Here is a 22467-nt window from a genome sequence, read left to right as displayed (position 1 = left end):
TCCGGCTGTTACTTTTGTTAGTAATAACATTCACACTATCTGAAAGAAAGAAAGAATTCTCTCTTTTTAAATGAATGGGTGGAATGTTAAAACATCCCATATTTTCACATGTTGATGAAGGTTCTCAGTCATCCAGGTCATGGTAATTCTAATATTTTCACAGTTTTTCATGCATTTTCAGCTCTTTTGTACTCATTCATGCTTTCAGTTTGAAACTCCATTCATTCTTTTAAATGTCCCACATCGCTTCTACATTTTAGTTTTTATTCAACTTTCAAATCCCATCAATCATTTTTCAAAATATTCAGTTTTCTTTGAAGCATAGTTCCAATGGATGTCTATAAGAAAACTCTTCAAACCCACCTACTCACCTACAGCCTTTTCCTTTCCATTCATATATTCAGTCTCCAACAATTCATACTTTAGTTGCTACTTCAAAAAAAGCAACTCTCCAGCTTTGCTTTAGCTTCAGATTTTCAGCAAGCCTAAAAATATTGCACATCTTTCATACATGATTTGTATTATTCAACCTTTACAGCCAGCAATGCAGTTTACGTCGGCTTTTAGTTGATTTTCTATAAACTTGAATTTTATGAGTAATTGTGGTTAATGAAGTCAAATAATGGCAGCACACGCCAGAAATCCAATGCCAAAATCATCACTTTTCTGTTGGGTTGGTGTTAGAGAAAATTTGTTGAAGCAACACCTCACGCTTAGCCCGACAGCTGACCTGCCCCGGACCAGGTTAGTTTCCCAGCTTAAGTTGACAGTAACTTGAACTATGTTGATTATGCTTTATGGAACTGAATCAATTGGAAAATGAGTCAGACTAACTGAAATAAGCCTGGCTTCATTAGTAAACTTTCTGTATGGAACAGGCCCCAGGTCTACATTCAGAACTGGATCAGATCACACAGATAACATTACTTGTTAATCAAGTCACAAACCATTGTGGGTTCCAGACCCACAGGTTGGGCACCACTGCTGGTGTGGTATCTATCCTTGCAGATAGTTTTGGTTTAATCAGTTCTATTGAAACGCAAATGGTCACTAGGAAAACTGGAATGACAGCTGCTCTTGGAAGCAAATGTCGCAGTCTGCCTTTTGTCCTTTTTGTCCCTGTTTTAGTGAGGAGGCAGACATGTCACAGATGGTTATCTCTGAAGTTGCATAAATCAAATCAAAACTATCTGCATGCTTAAGTAAAAGTTTTGTTTTTTTTACATTAAGGTGAACTGAAGCCTGAAGTTGTTGCAGAGTGAATTGTCCTAGCTGTATGCTCATGGATGAATTGAGACCAGCATGATGTCTGTAGCTCTGAAATGTTCTCACTGATGGAAATGTGAAGAGTCCAGCTTCAAAATTTATTTCAGCATTAATATCTGCAGTGTTACTGAAAATCTGATGCCTTCGATAAGCACCCCACTGTTTTTTTCAAGTGAATGAAGAATCCGAGCTTTGCCTTGCTTTAGTGCTGTCGGACGTCTCCCTCTCTAGCAGTGATGGGAGTGGCTCTAGCTGAGGAGGTCCAGCCTTAGCCCCCTTAAAAGGACGCTCAGCTACACTCTCGGTGCTTTGGCTTCAACAGGCGCCCCCACCCTCCCAACACACACACACCATCCCTCTGGGAGACAGAGAACATTTTTTCCAGGGCAGACGTGGAAATGAATGTTACCTATGGTCCTAGTTCGTTACATAGATCAGATGGCAGAAAACAGAGTTGGCCTCATGACAAAAGGACGCTACATAAAATACTTGTCCTACAAACTGAATTATTGCAAACATTTAATGGAAAACTCTACCATCACACTCCTACACTGTTAGATATCATCATGAATTTATTTTGTTCTCTCCTTCAGCTACACCGACTGCATTTAATCAAAGTTAGAATGCATCCTGTTTTTTTTAGGCATACTGTTTTGGAGCCGCTGGCAAGCAATTTCTGTAATGGATTGTTCTCTGTACCACCCATGAAAATTTAAGAAAAGGCTCTTTTTTTATTTTATGTGAAGTATTTTCTGTCCTAGCCCCAGCTGAACTGTCAGTATCTCGATTGAAGTCCCATTCTGTTTGGCCAACAGGAAAAATAAAAAACAGGGTGTTTGCCTTTAACAATAACCCTGAGAAACCAGCTGACTGATGGAATGTAAGACACAAGGTTTCATTAAGCTTACTGGTCATCCTTGTAATCTGCTGATATCTGAAAGGGAATACCGTAGATTCAGCGCAGGAGGGGGTGGAGGGTTTAAGGGCGTGGGGTAGCTGGGGAATATGGAGAAAGTTAAAGATGTTCAATAAAGCTGTGATCTCTCCAACAGCCCTGTTTCAGAGTTCAGATGATTGACACCAAATGTGATGAGGGGATGTTTCACTGTTGTCCTGTTACTGCTTCACTGTTAGCTGCAAAAACATTAAAACTTATATCATTGGTCACAAACGCCACATGCAGTTTTCTCTTGTGTTCATGTTTTAATATTCAATTTATGAAACACCGTAAACACAAGAACAGTTGACAGAACAAAATAATGGATGAGTTTTATATTCTCAGTTTCAGTTCTTGGTTGGTGGATCTTAAAGGAAAGGTTCAGTCAAAAAATTAAATTCTGTCATTATCTAGTCACCAGCATGCCAATGGAAAATCGGTTCCTAGTCCACAGAACATTTCTGGAGCTTCACAGCAAAACAGTGCTGCAGCATTCTCCTGAACAACTGAAGTAGCTGGGGACTTGTTTTAAGAAGCAGAAAATAACACAAAAAAAAACAAACAATAAAAATGGCTCCATACAGCTCGTCCAGTGAAATCCAAGTGTCTGGAAGCCGCCAAGATCCCAAACTGATTCGAAAAGACGTTATTTACACCGTTTATGTGTGGTCAAACGGTCAGACGGGGTGCATGCTATTTCTTATAGCTTAAAAAAGGGTGTAAAAAATGTTCATAATCTTTTCAAATCATTTCTTTTTCTTATTGTTTTTTACATTTTAAAACTAGTCCCCATCTACTTCAGTTGTTTAGGAGAATACTGTAACTCTGTTTTGCTGTGTAGCTCCAGAAATGTTTTGAGGACTAAGAATTGGCATGTTGGTGACAGATAGATAATGACTGAACTTTCATTTTTGAGTGAACTTTTCCTTTATGTGACCTATTTATACCCTTTGTCACCAACACAGAACTGGTACCAATCTGGTTCCTAATTGAAGTGGGCGTGTCATATTGTACAGGTCGTTGTGCATTGTGCGCCGCCATCTGTTGATGATTGATCGATCCTTGATCACAATAGTACCACTGAAAACTGGTGGAAATGTGGGCTGGTTCACTAAATAGCTTACCTTGTGAGGCAGCTGGATGTGTGAAATCACAGGTCATCTCGCAAATCCATCTTGCCACGCTTAAAGCTTTACGCTTGTGGCCGGTCAAAAATGATTGGACCAGTCAGCATCCTTTGAGGAAACAGGCGGCAGCTATGGGCTTGGTTTGGATGTGACAACGGTGAGAAGCGACTCTAAGCTTGTAAACAGTGGCGGCTCCACAAAGAGGTTAGCGTGGATGTTGCCATAGCTGCAGTTTTATTAGCACTGGACAACGTATCTTCATTAAAAGAAGAGCAAAGAACGGCACTAAAGGCTTTTCTTGATGGAAAAGATGTTTTCACTCTCCTCCCGACCCGAAGACGTTGATTTAGAAACTGTCACAGCTGGTACAGCCCTCCTACTGTGATAGATGGTTAGACAGATGGTTCGTCCAATCACCTTCCAAACAGTTCCTAGCTGCTCCTTCCCAGATAGATTTGTGAAACAAATCATCTGGTGTATCAGGTTACTAAACAGCACCAAGATTCCAAGAATCCTGAACAGAAACATTTCAAGACCTAGAGCTAATTTGGGGAAAAAGGGGCTCTGGTGATCTCTACCAAGTGTGTGGACACTTCATAGATCATAGATGATCATGAGAAGATCATACTATTATATTTAAGACAGCTGCTTCAACAATAGAGAGCTAGACAATGACTACACATGTAGCACTGGTACCAGCAACAGCTGTACCTCTGCTATTGTGGAGCAACTTTGACAGGCTCTCTCCTGTGTAACTGCTCTATTTAACAGATCAGGGATGGCAGCCCTGCTACACAGCAGCACAAGGACAGCTCCATTATAAATGTTTTTCCCAGTTTGGTGTGGAAGGACTTTACTGGCCGGTACAGAGCCTTGACCTCAACCACATCCAGCACCTCTGGGAAGAACTGGAACACGACTGCTGATTAATCTCCAGCCGGCAAACAGGCTAAAGAGGTCCATTCCTTTTACATGCACATGACTGTATGCTGCCCTTATTCAAAATATGGTGATAGTTAATGAATATTAAACATATATTCATGGTCCATCAACTACACATAGGATTGTTTGAAATAAAGTCACAAATATTCAATAAAAACTAAATGTGTAAGAAGGAGTGGAACCGGCAGATGTTTAGCTCTTAACTGGCAGTTCACAGCTGCCCTTTCCTCTGGGTGTAAACATGTATGCATTTCATTAGCAAATGGTTTTATGAACATATCAAATACTATATGTATGTGTATATATATATATATATATATATATATATATATATATATATATATATATATATATATATATAGATAGATATACAAACACACACACACACACAATCAGTAATGGACTGTTACTAAGTACGTTTACTCAAGTACTGTACTTAAGTGTACTTTTGAGGTACTTGTACTTTAATTGAATATTCCTATTTTCTGCTACTTTAAACTTCCATTCCACCACATTGTGGAGGCAAATATTATATCGACCCATATTTACATACATACAAACATGTTGACCCATAGTGTACAGTGTACAAACGTGTAAACAGATGTATAATAACTTATAATAATAATTTGATACTCATGTACACTTTAACTTTTACTCAAGTACGGTTGGTATGGGTGACTTTTACTTTTATCAACTAATATTTTAACACAATAGCTTTCATTTAACTCAAGTATGGAGGTATTTTTACATCACTACACATTTGTCATTTCATTACTTTATTTTTTAAATGATTGGCTTTTGTACACAAAAGCAAAAACAAATAAAACTACATATAAAAATATTCTTCAAGGGCAAACAGCTCATGTAAACAAACTCATTCATGTTATTATTCAGAATTTACCATCAAATTAGACATTAAATATGATTGCCATCACATGAAACACTTGTGCCTACACCCTTTTTTCTGGCAGTAATGCTGTATCTTTGCATTTATTTGTAATTTTTAATGTTTGAAATGGTTTATGGATTTTTTTCCCAAGCCAGAAAAACTTTTTACTGAAGCCAAGCTGAAAATAAACTGGATTTCTGAGGTTTTCCACAGTAATATACTGTTGTAGTTGCTTCAGCTGAGAGATTCAACACATTCTTAAACATTTAGCCACACATTCTTATTACAGCAAGTGTGCAGATGTAAAACAAGTTTTGTGTTGTGCAGTACACTATAGCTTTACACAAAACTGACTCCCTTGGATTTGCAGGATTTTTACGCAGGCCTCCTGTTCAACATTAGTGTGATCTATGTATATGTATAAAATAAGCCTTTCCCTTTGGTTGCTTGCTTTCATCTAGAAAAATGACAGTGATCACAAATATTCTAATCCCTGGTAGGAACTATTGTTCAGTACAGGCATTTCAACAATTCTGACTGGACTGCTGACATTCCTAAAGAAGTGTCAGAATAGGTTTATTTCAGTCTTTACTCAGGTTAAACAGTGATAGTTGCTGCTACGGTGTTCCATTTAAATAACAAAAATAATATCCCTGTTGTCTAACAGTACGACAAACCAAATAAACTTAATTTTCCAAGCCTATCTGAAGGCCCTGCTCTTAGTGATGGGGTCAGATGAGACACATCTTAGAGGATCACAGGACAAAGGGTCCTGTACATCTGTCTGTCTGTTTGTCTGTCTATAAAAGAATTGACTTGACTTGATTTGAATCTTGTATCTCAAAATCAGCCACATATTTCAGCTGAAGGTCCATATTCATTTGATATGGTAGGTGATATCTGAAATATTTTTTTTTAGGAGAATATAACAAAAAGTCTAAATGTAGCTCATTTGACCACACTCTCCCTGAATTTTTACAGCTTTGGAGAAGCCAAATGTAACCCGAGTTCATATAAAGATGGTGGAAGAATCAGCATTATTCCAGTGTAGACAGGAGTGTATAAGTAGACTCTGCTGAGTGACTTTCAGTTCTTTTTCCCTTCCGGCTCCTCATCACTGGTAAGGTATTCAATGTGTGTCCATACACACCATATCTGCAGAGAAACAGATGGGATGTTTGGCTGTGAGACAGCTTTACATGAACAAAGATAGCGTAAAATATGAGCAGCAATTATTTTAATACAACTACGACTTTTGTCAACATGATGTTTACCACAGGTTGTTTTTACCTCTGCTGATAGAGCCAGCAGGCGCCCTGCAACCAGCAGCACGGTCCCCAGAGTCTGGATCCAGGAGGGCAGGTACAGCCAGTGGGCCAGTAAACCCCACTGACACCCGTACAGCCACAGTGGGAGGCAGTGCAGCCCGCTCACCACCCATGTGCCAAGAGGAGTCCGAAACCCTAACACACAAAGTTCACATGAGCCCATGGAGTGTACAGTATATGAACATCAACTTATTCACAGTGACAGACTGGTTACCGTTTGCCATGATAGCTTGTATGAATCGAGGGCTGGTGGTGAAGCTGTTCTTCCAGTGGTCACCTCTGGTGTTGTGGTTACACACAAACACACACCACTCCAATGCAGACACCAGCCAACCCCACTGTAATACAATATATATATATATATGACAAAAAACATCATCAAACATACAAGTAAGAGTCACAAGTAAATAGAGCACATGTAGATCTGCAGTGGTTAAGTGGTAATCTAGTGTTTTTACTACAAGTTATGTATATTTTACTGTTCACCATTTTAAAAGCAAATAGGTAAAAATATTGGTACCTTTGCAGTTTTTTTCAGTAACCAACATATTATTCTAAAATCAACTGAAATTGACAAAAAATCACTAATATCACAAAACATTTTTTCTTCCAAAACTTTTAAGAATTTGATTTGTTATGGGACTTCCTTAAAGAGACTTGCATGAGACAGATGGATTGATGCAGCACAGGATTAATCATCCTGACTTTTACTCGCTATCAAGCTCTAAAATCATAGGAACCTTCACCTCCCCAAATGCAACATGTTGGCATCTTTACTAATGTCTTGGGAAGATTCCCATGTTTATGACTGGTCTTGTGAGGGTTAAAAAACTGTACATGATCAATACAGCACTTCATCCATTCAATTGCATTTAAATACCTTGAACTACAGACAGCCTGATGGAGGGCATTCATAGTCGTTTGCCTTTTCAGGCACTACCCTATCATTAGGATACATCAGCTCTTTAAAAGGTCCAGTGAGTAATATGTTAAGGGAATAAAGGTGCAAAATGTAAGAACTGGCCAGTTGTCAAACTCATACTCAAAACAAATAGGGGACGGCATATCACCAGAGTAATTGCTAACTGCTGCTGACTGTAGATGCTCTTAGCTTGTTAGCTCAGTTAGCCGTGCAGCCAACAGTTCGGACTGGGAGCTTGAGGCCAAGGGGAGTGTTAGTGTTTACACCGCTAGTACAGGAGCTTTGGACTGGGACGGGCCAGGGCTAGGTGGTTAGCATGCTAACTTCAGTAGATATCTCTGCAACACAATACATAGACATCACAATGTCAAAACTGCTATTTATTCACATTCTGTTGATAATCTTAGTTTATTTTTGAATGTTCTCAACTAAATTCTTACACACTGCCCCTTGAAATACAATATTTATAATGAAAGTTTTTATTAGTGTATAATCCCCTGATACTAAGAACCATTGTGTTTTCATTACCTTGGAATGAGCCTTTAATATCTACAAAAGGAGCAGGCCCTCTTCCATTGAGTCCTCCATGATGCACAGCCATGTTTCTACAGTAACCCAGAATGGACAAACACTGGCTTTAGAGATGGCCTGTCATGTTTTCATGTTTTTAGCAGCAGCTGTAGGGGAGGGAGAGACGAGGGGGATTTTGCTTGTAGCAATCTGCAACCTCACTGCCAAACACCACTAAAACCTACACACTGGACCTTCAAGAAAACTCAGACATAATTATGACTTTGAGGGTGACGTGAATGTTACTATTACTACTTAATTAATGTGTTATTACTGTGCCTTAAAATCCACGTCCCCAATTTATAACACAGGCTGCCAGAAGCTGAGATACTATCACCGGGTGATGTCACTTCAGTAACGTTCCTCGCTTGTCCAGAGCCCATGAAGACATGATGCCACTGTTCTGATAGGCTGAGTGGTTTACTAACCATGGCAAGTAAATAGCTTGACACGTAAAATTGGTGGAGTGCGCTTTAAAGATACAACGTTATATATGAGAAACAAGTTAAACAAGTTATTGACAACATAGTCAAAGTTATTAGCAACTAGAGACCATCTAGCCACAACGCCCGTCAACATGTTGACGTTACAACATTATGGTCAGACCACACCCATCTTCGAACTCGGCCTTCATTTTGATCTCAACTACACACCTGTGAAGTTTCGTGACTGCATCTTGGACAGCTGTAACACTACCACACTGGCAAAAATCTGTCCATAGACAGATGTTTAACCCTCTGGCAAAGTACTGCAAATCTCTTCTGTGGTAGTTCCTGCTACAGCAGGTGCCACCGAACTCACAAGGTGAAAAAATTACCATCTGATGCTGTCGCCGCTGGTGAAAGAATCATACATAAATATGAGTAAAATAGGTATTTTCTTATTTTTTAAAATAAAGCATGTGACACTGAAAAACGACATTTTGGCTACAATTGTATATATACAGACTAACAGTTTGGTAGTCCTTTAAAGACTGTTTGCACTATCATTATGCACTGATTTTCACACTGAGGTGACTGTCGTGAAACCAATGGCTGTCTTATGACATCCATTTAAAGTGGAGCCAAAAAGCCAGCCAAAAATGTGTTTATACTCAGCAAAGTAAGCTTTTAAAAAGGTACTGCTTTGATTATACTCATTTTGTTTAGGGCACTGAAACTTTCCAAAACAATGCCAAGCCTTTGCTTAATCAGCAGAATGCCTGTTTTCTGTTGCTCCATCCTGATGGCAGGTTGTACAAGGCATAAACAACATAGCAAATGCACAAGCCCAATCCTGGCTGCTGTAAACAGTCAGGCAGCTGGTGTAATATGGATGAAGGGATTATTTTTTGGCAAACACAAGGTTGATCATCTAAATCGATCATCAAAATGACCTTTTTAAAGACAGTGTATGCAATAATTCCATGTGTAGCCACTTTAAATCTGAAAGAGAAGCTCATTTACTCTGATATGACAATCATAAAGTAACATCACAGCATAACGTGAGCACGTAGTGTGTGTATACTGTATGTGTTGAATGGTCAGCAGGCGTCAGACCTCAAACAGCAGGCTCCACAGCATGCCTCTGCCCATGTTGTCCACCACTACGTCCAGCCACGCCCCAAACCTGGAGCTCTGGCCCAGCCTCCTCGCCAGCCAGCCGTCCACTCCTGCACAGACAACAGCATCACATACTGGACAGAACACTGACACAATAACCAAGACTCTTTATTCCAGCTGTGCATTTGTGCAATATAATCACAAGATGAGATAAGATGACATAAGATAATTCTTTATTGATCCCCCTGAGGGGAAATTCAGTTGCAGATATCATTACTATCAGTATATCATCCCTAATACTTTGATTTAAAATGAGGTTGTCCATGGGGATTGGTGATAGTGAAGTCCATCTTTTATATGATGAGACACAACTTGATCAGTTACATACAGTGGCCACTATATACTTGTCTACGCAGATAAAGCACAGGTGTAAGTAATAACATTTGAGGATAGCTCAGTTCCATTAAGTGCCGTAGCAGGGGCTCCAATATCCCAAACTGATTTGAAAACATGTTCTCTACAGCCTTTTAAAGCCAGAATGTTCACTGTAGCTGCTGAGTTAGAAGCATTAGCACACACCTTGTCTGAAGTGGATGCACGAGCTCGATTGCACTACGAGGATGTAAATTACGTCTTTTCAAATCAATTCTGACTCTCGATCTTCCAGAAACTTAGGTTACACCAGACGAGTTGTGCCATTTAATGTTTAATTTCTGCAGTTTATTTTTTTTTATGTTTTAGAACAAGTCCCCAGCTACATCAGCAGAAGAATGCTGAAACGCTGTTGTACTGTGAAGCTGCAGAAATGATTTGTGGGCTACGAAACTACACCCGACTCTCTATCAGCATGGGGGTGAGATTATGACTGAATTTTCATTTGTGGATGAACTGTTCCTTTAATGATGCCTAAGTGCATACTTAAATGGCCTGCATTATTGATGTTATTAGTTGCACTGGTTTATTAATTGTACAGTAGACATGTTCAACACAACATTTTGGTTGTCTGCAGGAATGTATTGATGCTAAGATAACCCAGTATGAAGCTGGTGCAAAATCTAGCAGCAGCATTTCACAGGTGAGACAGGGTGAACAGTTACTGTACCATCAAGTGCTGTGGAGGCTGAGTACAGAGGGACAAACACTGCTGGAGTCTCATAGGCGGCCCATGCAGCAAACACAAGGCCGACCCTGATGTATCCTGATAGCACAAACACACGCATTACACAGCAGAACAACTCAGGGAAGTAACTCAGCTCTTCTGCTCAGTGACAGACATATGACACTTAGATGTTCTGTACATAATCACAGTTTAGTGATCTCCGTGTAGCTCATGAACTATCGCATCGATACTAGAATATTCTAGTAGTGTAGCTAGTGTAGGCTGTTCATAGTAAAGGCAAAGTTATCCGGTTGGCCTGTGCCTTCCACAGTTAAGTGACACAGCTCCGGCACATTACACAAATACAAAACACAAGTCCTTAAAATTCAACCGAGTGTTTCTCACCTATAATATTCGGCCAGAACAGCAGAACTTTGAGTCCCATCCCCTGGTCAGTCCTGACTGATACAGCGGAGCCTCAGCCCGGAAAACAAAGGTGATGCAACACACTTTTAATCCGACCTCTCCAGCTATCTCAGCGAACACGCGGCCCTCTGCATTTGTCGTTGTATATCCGTTGATATGTGTGACTGGAATATCGCCATGTCGTGTCCGCGGCTTGTCCAGCCTGCTGCTGCGGCTGTGAAGGTGGCGTGCTGCGGGCGACTCATGTTGTGACGTAGTAAGCCGACAAAGCTGTCGTACGTACAGCGCGGCCAACCAAACTCCATTCCGAAATCTGTCAATTTAACAACCGCCTGCTTCTGAGCATCGGAAACATGTAAAATACATGGACTGCTGGGGAATACTTAATATCCATCTCATCCAACATTCGTGGATTCATTTAGGTGGAATAAAATAGAGGAAATAGTGAGAACACAGCAGATGAAAATATAGAGCAGTTCGTGTGGTAGGGACGCTCTAGGAGGAGAGTAGCTCGTCCACGAACCAGCCAAAATAAAACTGGTACATTTTTTAAATGAAGTTAGGCGCAAAGCCTCACCGTGAACATGACGAGTGCACACTGAAAATAAACTTGTTGTTATAATATAATATATACATTTGACTGCAAATGAATACATAAAAAAATCATATATTAGAAACCCATAGCCTTCCCTTGCTCCCAGTCTACGTGTCACTAGAGGTCGCTGTGCTGCTGGATGTGAACTGGCGTTATTTCGCAGAGTAACCACAAGGTGGTGCCACTCGCACTGCTCTACAGCCTACACTACAGAGCCGCTACACAAACACACGCGCGCTCGTATTGACAGCATGGTATGACTGCGTGTAATGAGTCATAACACATGTTGGTAGTTCGCAAAGGACAGAGGGAAAAAGCTTTATTGAGTTACTGGGGTCAGAATAAAACGATACCGTCTGCATTAACGGCTGTGTTTACAAGCGTTTGAGCGAGCTGATCAAGTGACCTGTAGAGTCAGGTCATGTGACAGAATGGAGGCGTCGCTGAAAACATTCACCCGTTCACCACATACACACACCACCAGGAACCCATTTCACAATAAACGGATAAGGCGACAAACAGGTCTGATCAACTCAGTAAATAACGTTCATTTCCTCACATCGCAATGAAATGAGGGGAGCATGGGGGCCAAAGAGTCGAGGATAGGATTCCTGTCGTATGACGAGGCCGTCAAGAGAGGTAAGGCAAAAAGCAACGGGCTAAATCCACCTCAGTTGCGCTAGCTTAGCTAACTGTCAGCTTTTAGGCTAGCCCGGCACATAAGAGGAGGACTTCCTGACCACCCATTAAAATCTAGCGGTTTAAGTAGTCTTGGTTACTGCATAAGGCAGACACCTGTACAAAAATAACATACGACATCCACGGAACCACTAAGATCAGTTATTCAATTCGGCATAGAAAAATGTCGGAAAACACCACTGTTTTCAATGATATGTTAAGATTAACAATAGCAGACCCTGTATTTTCCGCAGTTGCCTCCCCCCGAAGTACACTACATTGGGCTGCAGTAGAAAGCGTTTCTCGGTGATTAAAGCTTCAATAAATTATAGCTAAGTGTCATTGTATGGACTCTTTCCCAGCCGAATTGAGTAATTCTTCATAGCAATATGAAATTGGTGCCGATTGGTAATTTATAAGACGTGTGCCTTCGCTTATAAGCAAGGTCACGTAAAATTGACAGACTTTTTGGCTGTGCTTGGCGTGACGTTTTCGCCATAGCTTCGAAGGGATTGCTTGTCTGGCTAGTGTTGGCTAACGAGCAGGGATGGGCTGGATTGACAGTATTTTCCAAAACAGTTGTACAGGGAGCCATGGATGTGTAATAACTATTGGCTGACACTAAGGCGCGTCACTTAGCTTAGCGCTTATCATCTTAGCTAGCTAACGTTGAGTAATGTTAATGTCATACTGTTACTAGCTTAACGCTACTTGTCTACAAGCTAGGTAGGTAGTTAGCTGGGTCGCTACAGCTAAGTTCCCCGAGGGAAATGGCTCCAGACTGTTTGTTTTTGCCGTCGTCTGGTGGATTTCAAGCCTAGCCATGTGAAATGGGCTAACGCATATTGTCAGTGTTTGTGCGAGAGAACTGCCAGGTTGCTCCTGCTTAACTGTACACATGAGTTAGCTAACGTTAGCTGTGTTAGTCAGGGCATTTCGCCGAACAGCAGACAGATGTGCTTTACGTTGCTGCTGGCGCTGCATTTAGTCTCAGTAGGTAGCCTTTAGGCAGTTAAAAAAAAACCCATAAAAAAAACTGCTGGAACCATTGGTTGATTTCTGATAAACATCACGCAGGGTCTCCCTGGCCTGTTATTTCACCTTCTATGGAATCACAGGTTCCTCTTATTAAAGCATTTTGCTCTCAGATCAGGTTATATGCAGAAGTAAGTCTAGATAGAACACGCAAAACACCGAGCTGGGTACAGCTGTGTTGTAATTGATGCAGTGTGAGCATGTGTTGGTGCACTTATGTAAGATGTGGGTGAGCATGTATCAGGAAGCCCATAGGAGATGTCATCCATCCTTCTTGTTGCACTTTGCTCTCTGGGTTGGCAACAGCTGAACTTTGTCAGCCTGGATTCCAGGCTATGACAGGCTGTTACACATTGATCCAGGACAGTGTTGTTTCTGTACCAGGGTCCGACAGGGAAGTTAAACTGACCTTTCCTTGTGTTAATATTCATCTAAATGATGAAGGTGTTTTACCAAAGTGTTATTTTCATACAGAAGCATGTGTTCCAACAAACCATGACATACTGTCGTCTCTATTGTCGAAATGGCTTCTTTTCAATATCAGCGTCTTGTGTGGTGGTTTGAACATTCCTCAAGCTGACTGCCATTCCCACTCTGATGATCACATGTGACCACACACACACACACACACACACACGCACAAGCGGTGGAATTATCCAGCCTTATCTGACCAGTCACATGGCAGCCTTCCTAATTCCCACAGCAGGCTCGACTGCTGCAATTATGGGGTCAGTCATGTCAGCTCACTGTAGTGGGACACCATTAGCATAATGGTCAGGGAGCATCCTGTTGGAAAGGTTAGGCTTTGATGTGCTCCTGTAGTAAACCTGGGATCATTCAGTCTTCCTTTAAGCCTAATTCTGCAGGGTTGATTGTGCACTCTCTGGTCACCTTGTTTACCGTTTCTAACCTCACACTGTGTGATTGCCACCATGTCTTGAGTAAAAGTAGTCATTTTAGTTGTTGGAGAGGTATTCGTTCCACCAGAGACTTCAAATTGGTCACCCAAGTGTCTGATGCTCAGATATGTATGGCGGCTTAGACAGTTTGAACATATTCTTAAATACAAACTTGAGTCATTGCGGCGTAGATTTGTGCATTATAAGCATGATGAATTCAATTACAATTAAGATTTTATTTTGATAAGAATTTAAGAAATAGTTGCCAATTTGAAGTCGTGTAGAACAGTATCAGTGTGGCTGTTTGAAACCTCCGGTATGTTGAGGTCACCTTACTGCTGCACTGTTTCTAAATACATTTCTGAATTTGCACACGTATACAAGGAATGTCATCGCTGAAAGGACTCTGCTAAGCAAAGATGAGTAGTTGATGAGAAGTTGCCAATTAGAGCAGAGATTTAAAAGAATAATATTGTAACAAGCCATAACCAAAGGTGGACACAACAGTCATTACACCTCAGCGGAGAACTGAGCGTCCAGATATTCACAGGTGAAAGTTTGCTTCCCTATTCCCGAAGAGTGTCTTAAATAACAGAATGATTGAACATTTACTGGAATGATCAAGGAACTGTCCCTGGTGATCACTGCTTTGCAGAATTTGCATGTGTGATAAAATTAATTTGAAAACAAGTCAAAGGCATGAGACTTTGTCCATAACGTAAAGAGTCACCTGAAGTCCAAATAGTAAATCAGCTGGGTTGCTCACAAGGGAGTGTAGAGTTAGGGGTCAAGCTGTGTAGGAGTTGTTTAATAAATATGAACATTTACATAAATCCAGTTTTGATTGCAGATCAGTTCTGATGCAGTGTTTTTTTCTGAATTAATGGCAAAGTCTTCAAATCCTTGATGTTAAAATTTATAGCCTGGGGCAGCTTATATTTTTTCAAAATGACGGTCGGGGATGAAGATGAAGCATTTATATCTTTGTGGTATTGTGAAATGATCCAGAAGGCTAGTCTGACTCTGCTGAGTAACATCAAGGTTAATGTTTAAAGTAATCTCCTTTTAAATGGCAGTTTACTGAGAAGAAAGAGCTCTTGGAGAGGTAGCAGCTGACTGTGTACCTCCAAGTTCAATTAACAGAACTCCTGTCTGTCCTTGCCAGAGGTGTTGACTCACCTTTATGGTTATTATGAAGCTATAGATTGTGGAGTGGTTGTATTGCATTGCATTATGTTGTAACACCTGGCAGTTTTACCACTGGTTCAGGTGAACGTGCTTATAGAAATCCTGGTCTCTGTGAGACCAGTCGTCCCTTATAGCCATTGTTTACTCTAGTGAAGACCAATAACTCCCAACATTGCCCGACTATGATCTTTTATTGTGATTTTGTATGTAATTTATTTTATGGAATGTTTTATCTTTTCTTTGGACCTTGAGTCTGCAATAGAGGTTTGAATTAATGAATATGGTGAAGTTTTTGACAGGCCCCAGTTAAAAAGTGTTTCCCTGTTTGTAGAAACATGGCTGCGGGAAAATGTATATAGATATATAATGTTTTTGAAGGAGACTGTACAGTATATCCTCTGTGTTTATATATTCTTATGAATAAAATCCTACTGCATAGATTTCCCCCCATGGACCATTTAAACCTTTGTGGTTGACCACCAGACAGTTAAGTAATGTAACAACCACAGTCGTCACTCCCTGACACACAGCCCAACAGTCACCTGAGTACCGCAAAGCCTTGCACTTCTGGTCGACGTCAGCAGGCCTTATCAGCCGAGGTGATAGACCGCTGCTTTGCATTCGCTCCCTGAGTCCCTGGTTTGTGTATGTAGATTTGGCTATTATTGTCACAAAGGCTTCCAGTATGCTATGGAAACATGGGCAGGCTGTTTAGATTGTGCACATTTGCATGGTAGATTGCTGTATCACAAATAACTATATATTTTTAGGTTGGCTGTACACATGAGTGTCAAGGATATAATTCAACAGTTTATTGAATACATACTTATTCCATATACATTATGTTTGCATTTGACATTTGACTGAATTATGGAAAACCTTGATACAAACGCTATGTTGCAAATTCATAGTATTATACACTGCCTGGCCAAAAAAAAAGTCACCACCTGGATTTAACTAAGCAAATAGGTAAGAGCCTTCCATTGGATAATTACTGCAGTGATTAATATGTTTCAGCTGGCAACAAGTCATTTAACCCTAACTGATGCAGTGAGTAGCTTCTCATTTCTTTAACAACGATGTCAGAAGACATATTCTGTGGTCGTGGAAAAGCTGTTACTCTGTTTCAGAAGGGTCAAATTATTGGCCTGCATCAAGCAAAGAAAACAACTAAGGAGATGCTGAAACTACTAAAACTGGATTAAAACCTGGAATGATAGTGGTGAACCATCATCAATCTTCAAGAAAGAAATGTGGTCAGAAGAAAGCTTGAATGATCGTGATCAGAGATCACTTAAACTTTTGGTGAAATCAAATGGTTAAAAATCAACAGTAGAACTCACGGCTATGTTTTATAGTGAGAGTAAGAGCATTTCCACACGCACAATGTGAAGAGAACTCAAGGGATTGGGACTAAACAGCTGTGTAGCCTTAAGAAAACCACTTATCAGTGAGGCTAATCGAAAAAAAGGCTTCAGTTTGCTCTGCAGCATAAAGATTGGACTCTGGAGCAATGGAAAAAGGTCATGTGGACTGATGAGTCCAGATTTACACTGTCCCAGAGTGATGGGCGCATCAGGGTAGTGGAGAGGCAGAGTGATGCACCCATCATGCCTAGTACCTACCAACCAAGCCTGTGGGGGCAGTGTAAATGATCTGGGGTTGATTCAGTTGGTCAGGTCTAGGTTCAGCAACATTATGTGCCCAAAAAATGAGGTCAGCTGACTACCTGAATATACTGAATGACCAGGTTTTTCCATCAATGGATTTTTTCTTTGCTGATGACACGGGCATATTCCAAGATGACAATGCCACAATTCATCAGGGTCAAACTGTGAAAGAATGGTTCAGGGACCATGAGACATCATTTTCACACATAGATTGGCCACCATAGAGTCCAGATGTTCACCCCATTGAGAATCTTTGGGATGTGCTGGAGAATACTTTCTCCAATCAAAAAAATAATGCAACTCTGGACGGAAATAAATGTTGTGATATCGCAGGAGCGTATCAAAACAATGCCACGGCGAATGCATGACGTAATCCAAGCTAAAGGCAGTCCAATGTAATATTGGAGTGTGTGACTTTTTTGGGGCCAGGCAGTGTAATACACAAATACAACACAATTGAATTTCTGAAGAAACCTGAGAACGCATGATTCCCATGCCAAGTTCTTCTTACCTTTTACAAGGGGAGAGCATCCGAAATGGAAACATTACAAACTGGCATTAAATGTGCATAGGCCAAGGTAGGAAGGCTGTACAGTGGGTGATAAAAACCGCCCAGAACACCAGAGTCCAAAGGATACTAAAAGACAACACCCACCCCAGCCACAGTCTGTTCACCCTGCTGCCGTCTGGCAAAAGATACAGAAGTATCTGCTGCCGTGCCACCAAACTACAGAGCAGCTTCATGCCTCAGGCTGAGACTCCTGCACTAATCATACACACTTCACTATAAATAAGTTTATTTTTGTCTCATTATTTATTCATTTATAAAAATATATTTTTTGTTTTGTGAGTAGCAAAACAAAACAACAAAGAAAATGCAAATTGTAGTCCCTAAATTAGCATTTTGTTATACAACCCTGTGTTGTAGAGTAATAAATAGATGAACCTTGTACCACGTAAGTGAACCTTCATACTGCAGGTAAGTATGTGCTTTCCTAGATAACTGTAATGTGTATTTATCCTTGATAGATTACTATAAATTTGATCAGTTAAACATTTAATCATCAGTTTGACGGGCTGTTGAATAGAGTCCTTAATCTGAGTTACTCAATCATTTTGGTCTCTGTAACTCTTATAAATCAATAGCGCACAGTCTTAAGCCTTTAGTGTTAGCAAAGGTTCACAGCAGGGTGTGTGTTGAACTAACAATTGTCTAAGTGGATGCACAGAAATGGTCTATATTATAAAATCATTAAAAGTCCTTCTGTAACAAGACCGAGTCTGATGCAATACAACCAGTCCTATTTGCCCAATTAACACAGCTCCCTTTAAGGCACACCTTAGTTTGTTTGACCATTAAATGACATTACATTAATACAAAGGGCACTATCACCACTTTCCTTCATCAGTTTTCGTGTAGGGCGTGCTGCGGTTCTACAAACTCTGTAAAATGACGAACATTTTGTGTAAACAGAAATGGGCTGGTTTTCCAAAGTGAAACATTCAGTGCTGCCTTATCTACATCACCTGTGTAAACTCGCTCTATTCTGATTTCTTTTCAGGTGCCTTACCATATTGGTTGTGTTGTTAGTAACTCTCATATTGGCTTGCAGAAGTTGCCCATAGCTGTTGTTTTCCCTTCATATTCGCCCTTATTGTCGCTCCCACAATTGCTCCCATGTTATACCCCTTTTCCACTGGTCAAAAGTCCCACTTAAACCTGCTAAGATCGGGCTTTTGTGTGCAATGGGAATGCATATACTCAGCATTTACACCTGGGTCTCTGCAGTAGACAGGTTTTTATCACCTCGCCTCGGCCTGGCTTTGATCTAAACCAAAGACCCGGGTGAACACTCTAAAGGTTAACTAAACAATGTTAATCAGTCTGCAAGCTGCAGCCACCCATTTAGCTGTCACTGTTGACAGTTTGTCTCATGTAGAGTTGTCCAGGTGTCTCTGTTCCAAACTATCCAGCGTGGTCTGAGAGGGGGAGGAGGGCTCTGTGCATCAGCTATGTGCTTGGCCTGCAAGTGGTATTTGAGACTGGATGTACTCCGGTGGTAACTGAGTTAACATCAACATTAAATGCAAATAACTTTGTTGTTGTGGAGAAAACCATCTGGCAGGGCTGTGAAGCTCAACTTGCCATTTCTGCTCAAGGAGGTTTGTTTCTGCTGCCATCCACAACGTTACTGCTGCATCACAATCATTATTATTGTGTTAACTTTGACAGCCCTAGTTTCAGTTAATGTAAGTAGTGAAACTTGTGACACTTTGCTAGGTGTCTGTTATGACACCTAGCAAGAAAAGCTGTTGTAGAGGGGACCAGCTTTGCAACACAAAGCTGAAACAGGCAGCTGAAGTGGACAAAACACAGTTAAGTAAGCACAGGACTGGCTATCAAATTAACTGATGCTGATTAATTTATATAGGCCCAAATTGGCCGTGGTGCCCATACTTTGGATTGTCTCGCTTTTTTATTCATAATCATGTTAGTCCAATGGGCCTTTTTCACAGCAGATATTTAGAGCTGCCATGGTAGGAAAAGCACAGGTGTAAATAACAACACCTTTGTTCTTGTGAGTGTCCCAGGAAGTCATAACAACATGCCATTACCAGGATCAGAAAATGCAGTGGCTAAATGTAATTCAGTCATCTTTCGTTTTGAGTTACACCTGTGCTCTTCCTTCTGTGACATGTTAGAACGTCCTCTGACAAAAGGCCTATTTTGCAGTAAGTTCAGTAACAGACCAGTGATTCAGCACAGCTCTAATGTTCTGTACTGGCATGACGTTGTTATTGTTTGAGAATTCATTTTCCCCAGATATTACTGTAACTGGACATTACAGCCTGCAGTGAATAATAGTGCAATTTAGAGGATTTATCAGATCAAATCATAATTGGCTCTGAAATTAAAACAAAGATGTTATTGTTTTATGATGTTTATCTCTTTACCATCCCATTAAACAGCAGCCTCATGCTAAACGTCTGGTGTCATGCCTGCAGGTGAAATGAGCTTTTGAAGAACAGCGCCCTGCGCATGTTCCTGCCTGCAGGCGCTTCTATTGACAGTTGACTAAAAGGTCACCAGGGCTCACGTGAATTCAGTGTTTGCATGTTGCTCCAGACGTCTCGGTGCTGCTGTCGGGATGTTGCTCCAGTCTGGCTGGTAGCAGCAGGTCGGCCAGGCCCAGCTTATTTCAAGGACAGCAAACACTGAGTCACAGCAGGAGGCCCTGCTGGCTGCTGCTTTGCAGACATGATAATTTCGTAAGGTGGTCCACTGCCGAAAACCTGCTGTGTGTGTGTGTGTGTGTGTGTGTGTGTGTGTGTGTGTGTGTGTGTGTGTGTGTGTGTGTGTGTTTTCTAGAAATGCAGGTGTGTGTACAGTATGAGAGAGGGAGAAAAGGTAAGGATCCAACACTGCTATCTAGTGTATGTTATGGTCCTAGACATTGTCTAAAGTGTGTGAGAGTGTGTGTGTGTGTATTGAAAGTGCGTAGGGGGCCGTTGCAGAAATCAGACCCATTGTTTGCCTTGCATTGAATGGTAACCATTGCAGTTAATGCAGCCAGTGTCCAAGAATACACCCATGGCATCACAGCATCAACAATACACAAAGTGTTCTCCATTAGTGGACTGCTTTGTTTCCCCTTCCCATTTGTCTAAGTAATTGTAACAATTTTGCTATTATCTGGTAGTACTACTTTGTCATCAAGTTGCCTCAGTAGTATAATAGAATATTTCTTCTCACTTATTCACAAACGAGACAGTTTCTGTATCTACTGTTTGGTTTTCAGTGTCTTGATACAGTATGTCTCTGTCTAACTTAACTTGACTTTGGCCCTCATGTTTGAGAAGAAATGAGAGTCAGCAGAGATTGTTGTTCATTTCATTGTCTGACCAACAGTTAGACATTTTCAGCTGATACAAAATGGAGATAATCACAGTGAAGAAGCTGGAACCGGAGAATGTTTGGCAGTTATGCTTGTCAGATGACTTGAATGAATGATCAATTAATGCATGAGCACTAACTGAAGTCATGGAATAATTTGTTGGTAGTCACCTGGTGTCGCATCACTGATGGCTATTTGGCTATTTTAGTATTAGCCAAGTTTCTGTGTCTTGCTAGCCCTGGAGTTGGGGACAGCTTTGACCCAGTCTCGCTTGAGGCGGACTGGCCTGTAAGGTGGAAACCCTCGATTTAATACTCAACAACTTGCAAAAGCATAAAAACAGTGCCAGAGGCAGAAAAGGGGAAAATACTGTGCTTAAAAACATGGCTCAGGTGTCTTGGGTGTTTAATGGATGTTAAAGGTTATATGAGGTGTTTTTAACTGGTTATGAAACAGTCTCAATATAATACTGATCTTTCATCCTATATAGCCCACAAAAGCAAACAAGATCATTAGCATGAAAGATTGGCTATTTCTATTTAGTTAATCTCAATGCCTCTCACCAGGTCGGATTCCCTGCAAAATCATATCATTATTAGGGAATGTTCCCAAAAAAATTACTATTACCAAGCAGCAGAATCTGATAGCTGTAGGCTCCATATAGGCTAGCCAGCTTGAGACACAGTCTCTGCAGGCCCTGGTCTTGTAGTTCAGATTTCAGGACAGAAGTTAAATGGAGGACAGTAGTGTGCTGTTATTAGGCTGGCTGCCTGCCTAGCTAGTTGGTCTATCCACCTTCTTCCAGTGGAGCTTCAATGATGGACGTTCTGCTCTGGCTGATCTGTCAGCAGGCTGTCCAATCACTGTGTCACTGTGGAGATTGAGTGAGCTCAGGGTTCACCGGAGTGAAGGTGCAGCACACAGTCTAGATAATGAGCCCTTCAACCTCGCCACTGGACTCCTGGTGATTTATGACACTTGCACATGCTCAGATGCACGATCAGAAAGCTGCCACATGATTAATGTGTGCAGAGCGACTTTCATGTGGATAAACTAGAGTCAGCCTGCTCATCATCCTCATACCAACTGATATTTACTAACCTGCTGTGCTTCACTGTTTTATAAGAGGTGTGTACATTATTAATAAATGCTGGGTAAAGGTCTGGTGTTGTGAAAGCTGCACAGTCTCACAGTCCAGGATAGCTCACATTTAAACTGTTTGGCACAGAACCTTTACTTAACCTTTTTTTCGAGTAAAACCTCTTCAGTTGAAAAGGCTTTCCTCAGGACAGATTTGAGAAACTGAACATTGTACTGAACTGAATTTTTTGTCTTTTGTTAACTGTTGAATCCCTGAAAGATGGTATTTTTTGTTGAACTCTGGGATCTTCATTTTTGGTGATTATGATTTGTACTTGCCTAACCCTAACCTGTGAGAAGCCACCAGGATAAAGTCAAG

At 40.9% G+C, this 22467-nt stretch overlaps 2 protein-coding genes across 4 annotated transcripts in view; one reads left to right on the top strand and one right to left on the bottom strand.

The window, feature by feature from the left end:
• Positions 1 to 4688: 4688 nt before the first annotated feature.
• Positions 4689 to 11257, bottom strand: LOC141016516 (uncharacterized). The gene is made up of 6 exons (XM_073490913.1): positions 11027 to 11257; positions 10625 to 10720; positions 9520 to 9632; positions 6704 to 6827; positions 6452 to 6624; positions 4689 to 6316 (listed from the first exon to the last, which is right to left on the bottom strand). Exons 1-6 carry the CDS (start codon positions 11064 to 11066, stop codon positions 6248 to 6250), a joined length of 615 nt encoding a protein of 204 aa, XP_073347014.1. The 5' UTR covers positions 11067 to 11257; the 3' UTR covers positions 4689 to 6247.
• Positions 11258 to 12158: 901 nt separating this feature from the next.
• Positions 12159 to 22467, top strand: part of usp32 (ubiquitin specific peptidase 32) — a 69795-nt gene continuing 59486 nt past the window's right edge. For all 3 annotated transcript variants that reach the window (XM_073483505.1, XM_073483497.1, XM_073483489.1), the window contains exon 1: positions 12159 to 12281. In XM_073483505.1, the coding sequence (XP_073339606.1) occupies positions 12224 to 12281 (58 nt within the window). In that variant the 5' untranslated portion in view covers positions 12159 to 12223. The remainder of the gene's footprint in view (positions 12282 to 22467) is intronic.

Source organism: Pagrus major, chromosome 2 (genome assembly GCF_040436345.1).
Source record: "Pagrus major chromosome 2, Pma_NU_1.0".
Lineage (NCBI taxonomy): Eukaryota > Metazoa > Chordata > Actinopteri > Spariformes > Sparidae > Pagrus > Pagrus major.
The sequence above is the reverse complement of the archived record's forward strand: the minus strand, read 5'-3'. Positions and strand labels throughout refer to the sequence as shown.

Bases quoted from the DNA above. Each gene is read 5' to 3' on its own strand.
- LOC141016516 (XM_073490913.1), bottom strand. From the start codon at position 11,066: ATGGGACTCAAAGTTCTGCTGTTCTGGCCGAATATTATAG. The intron at 10,721-11,026 runs GTGAGAAACACT...TTGTGCTATCAG, and splicing joins GTTCTGGCCGAATATTATAG to GATACATCAGGGTCGGCCTT. The intron at 6,317-6,451 runs GTAAAAACAACC...GTTTCTCTGCAG, and splicing joins TGCTGGCTCTATCAGCAGAG to ATATGGTGTGTATGGACACA.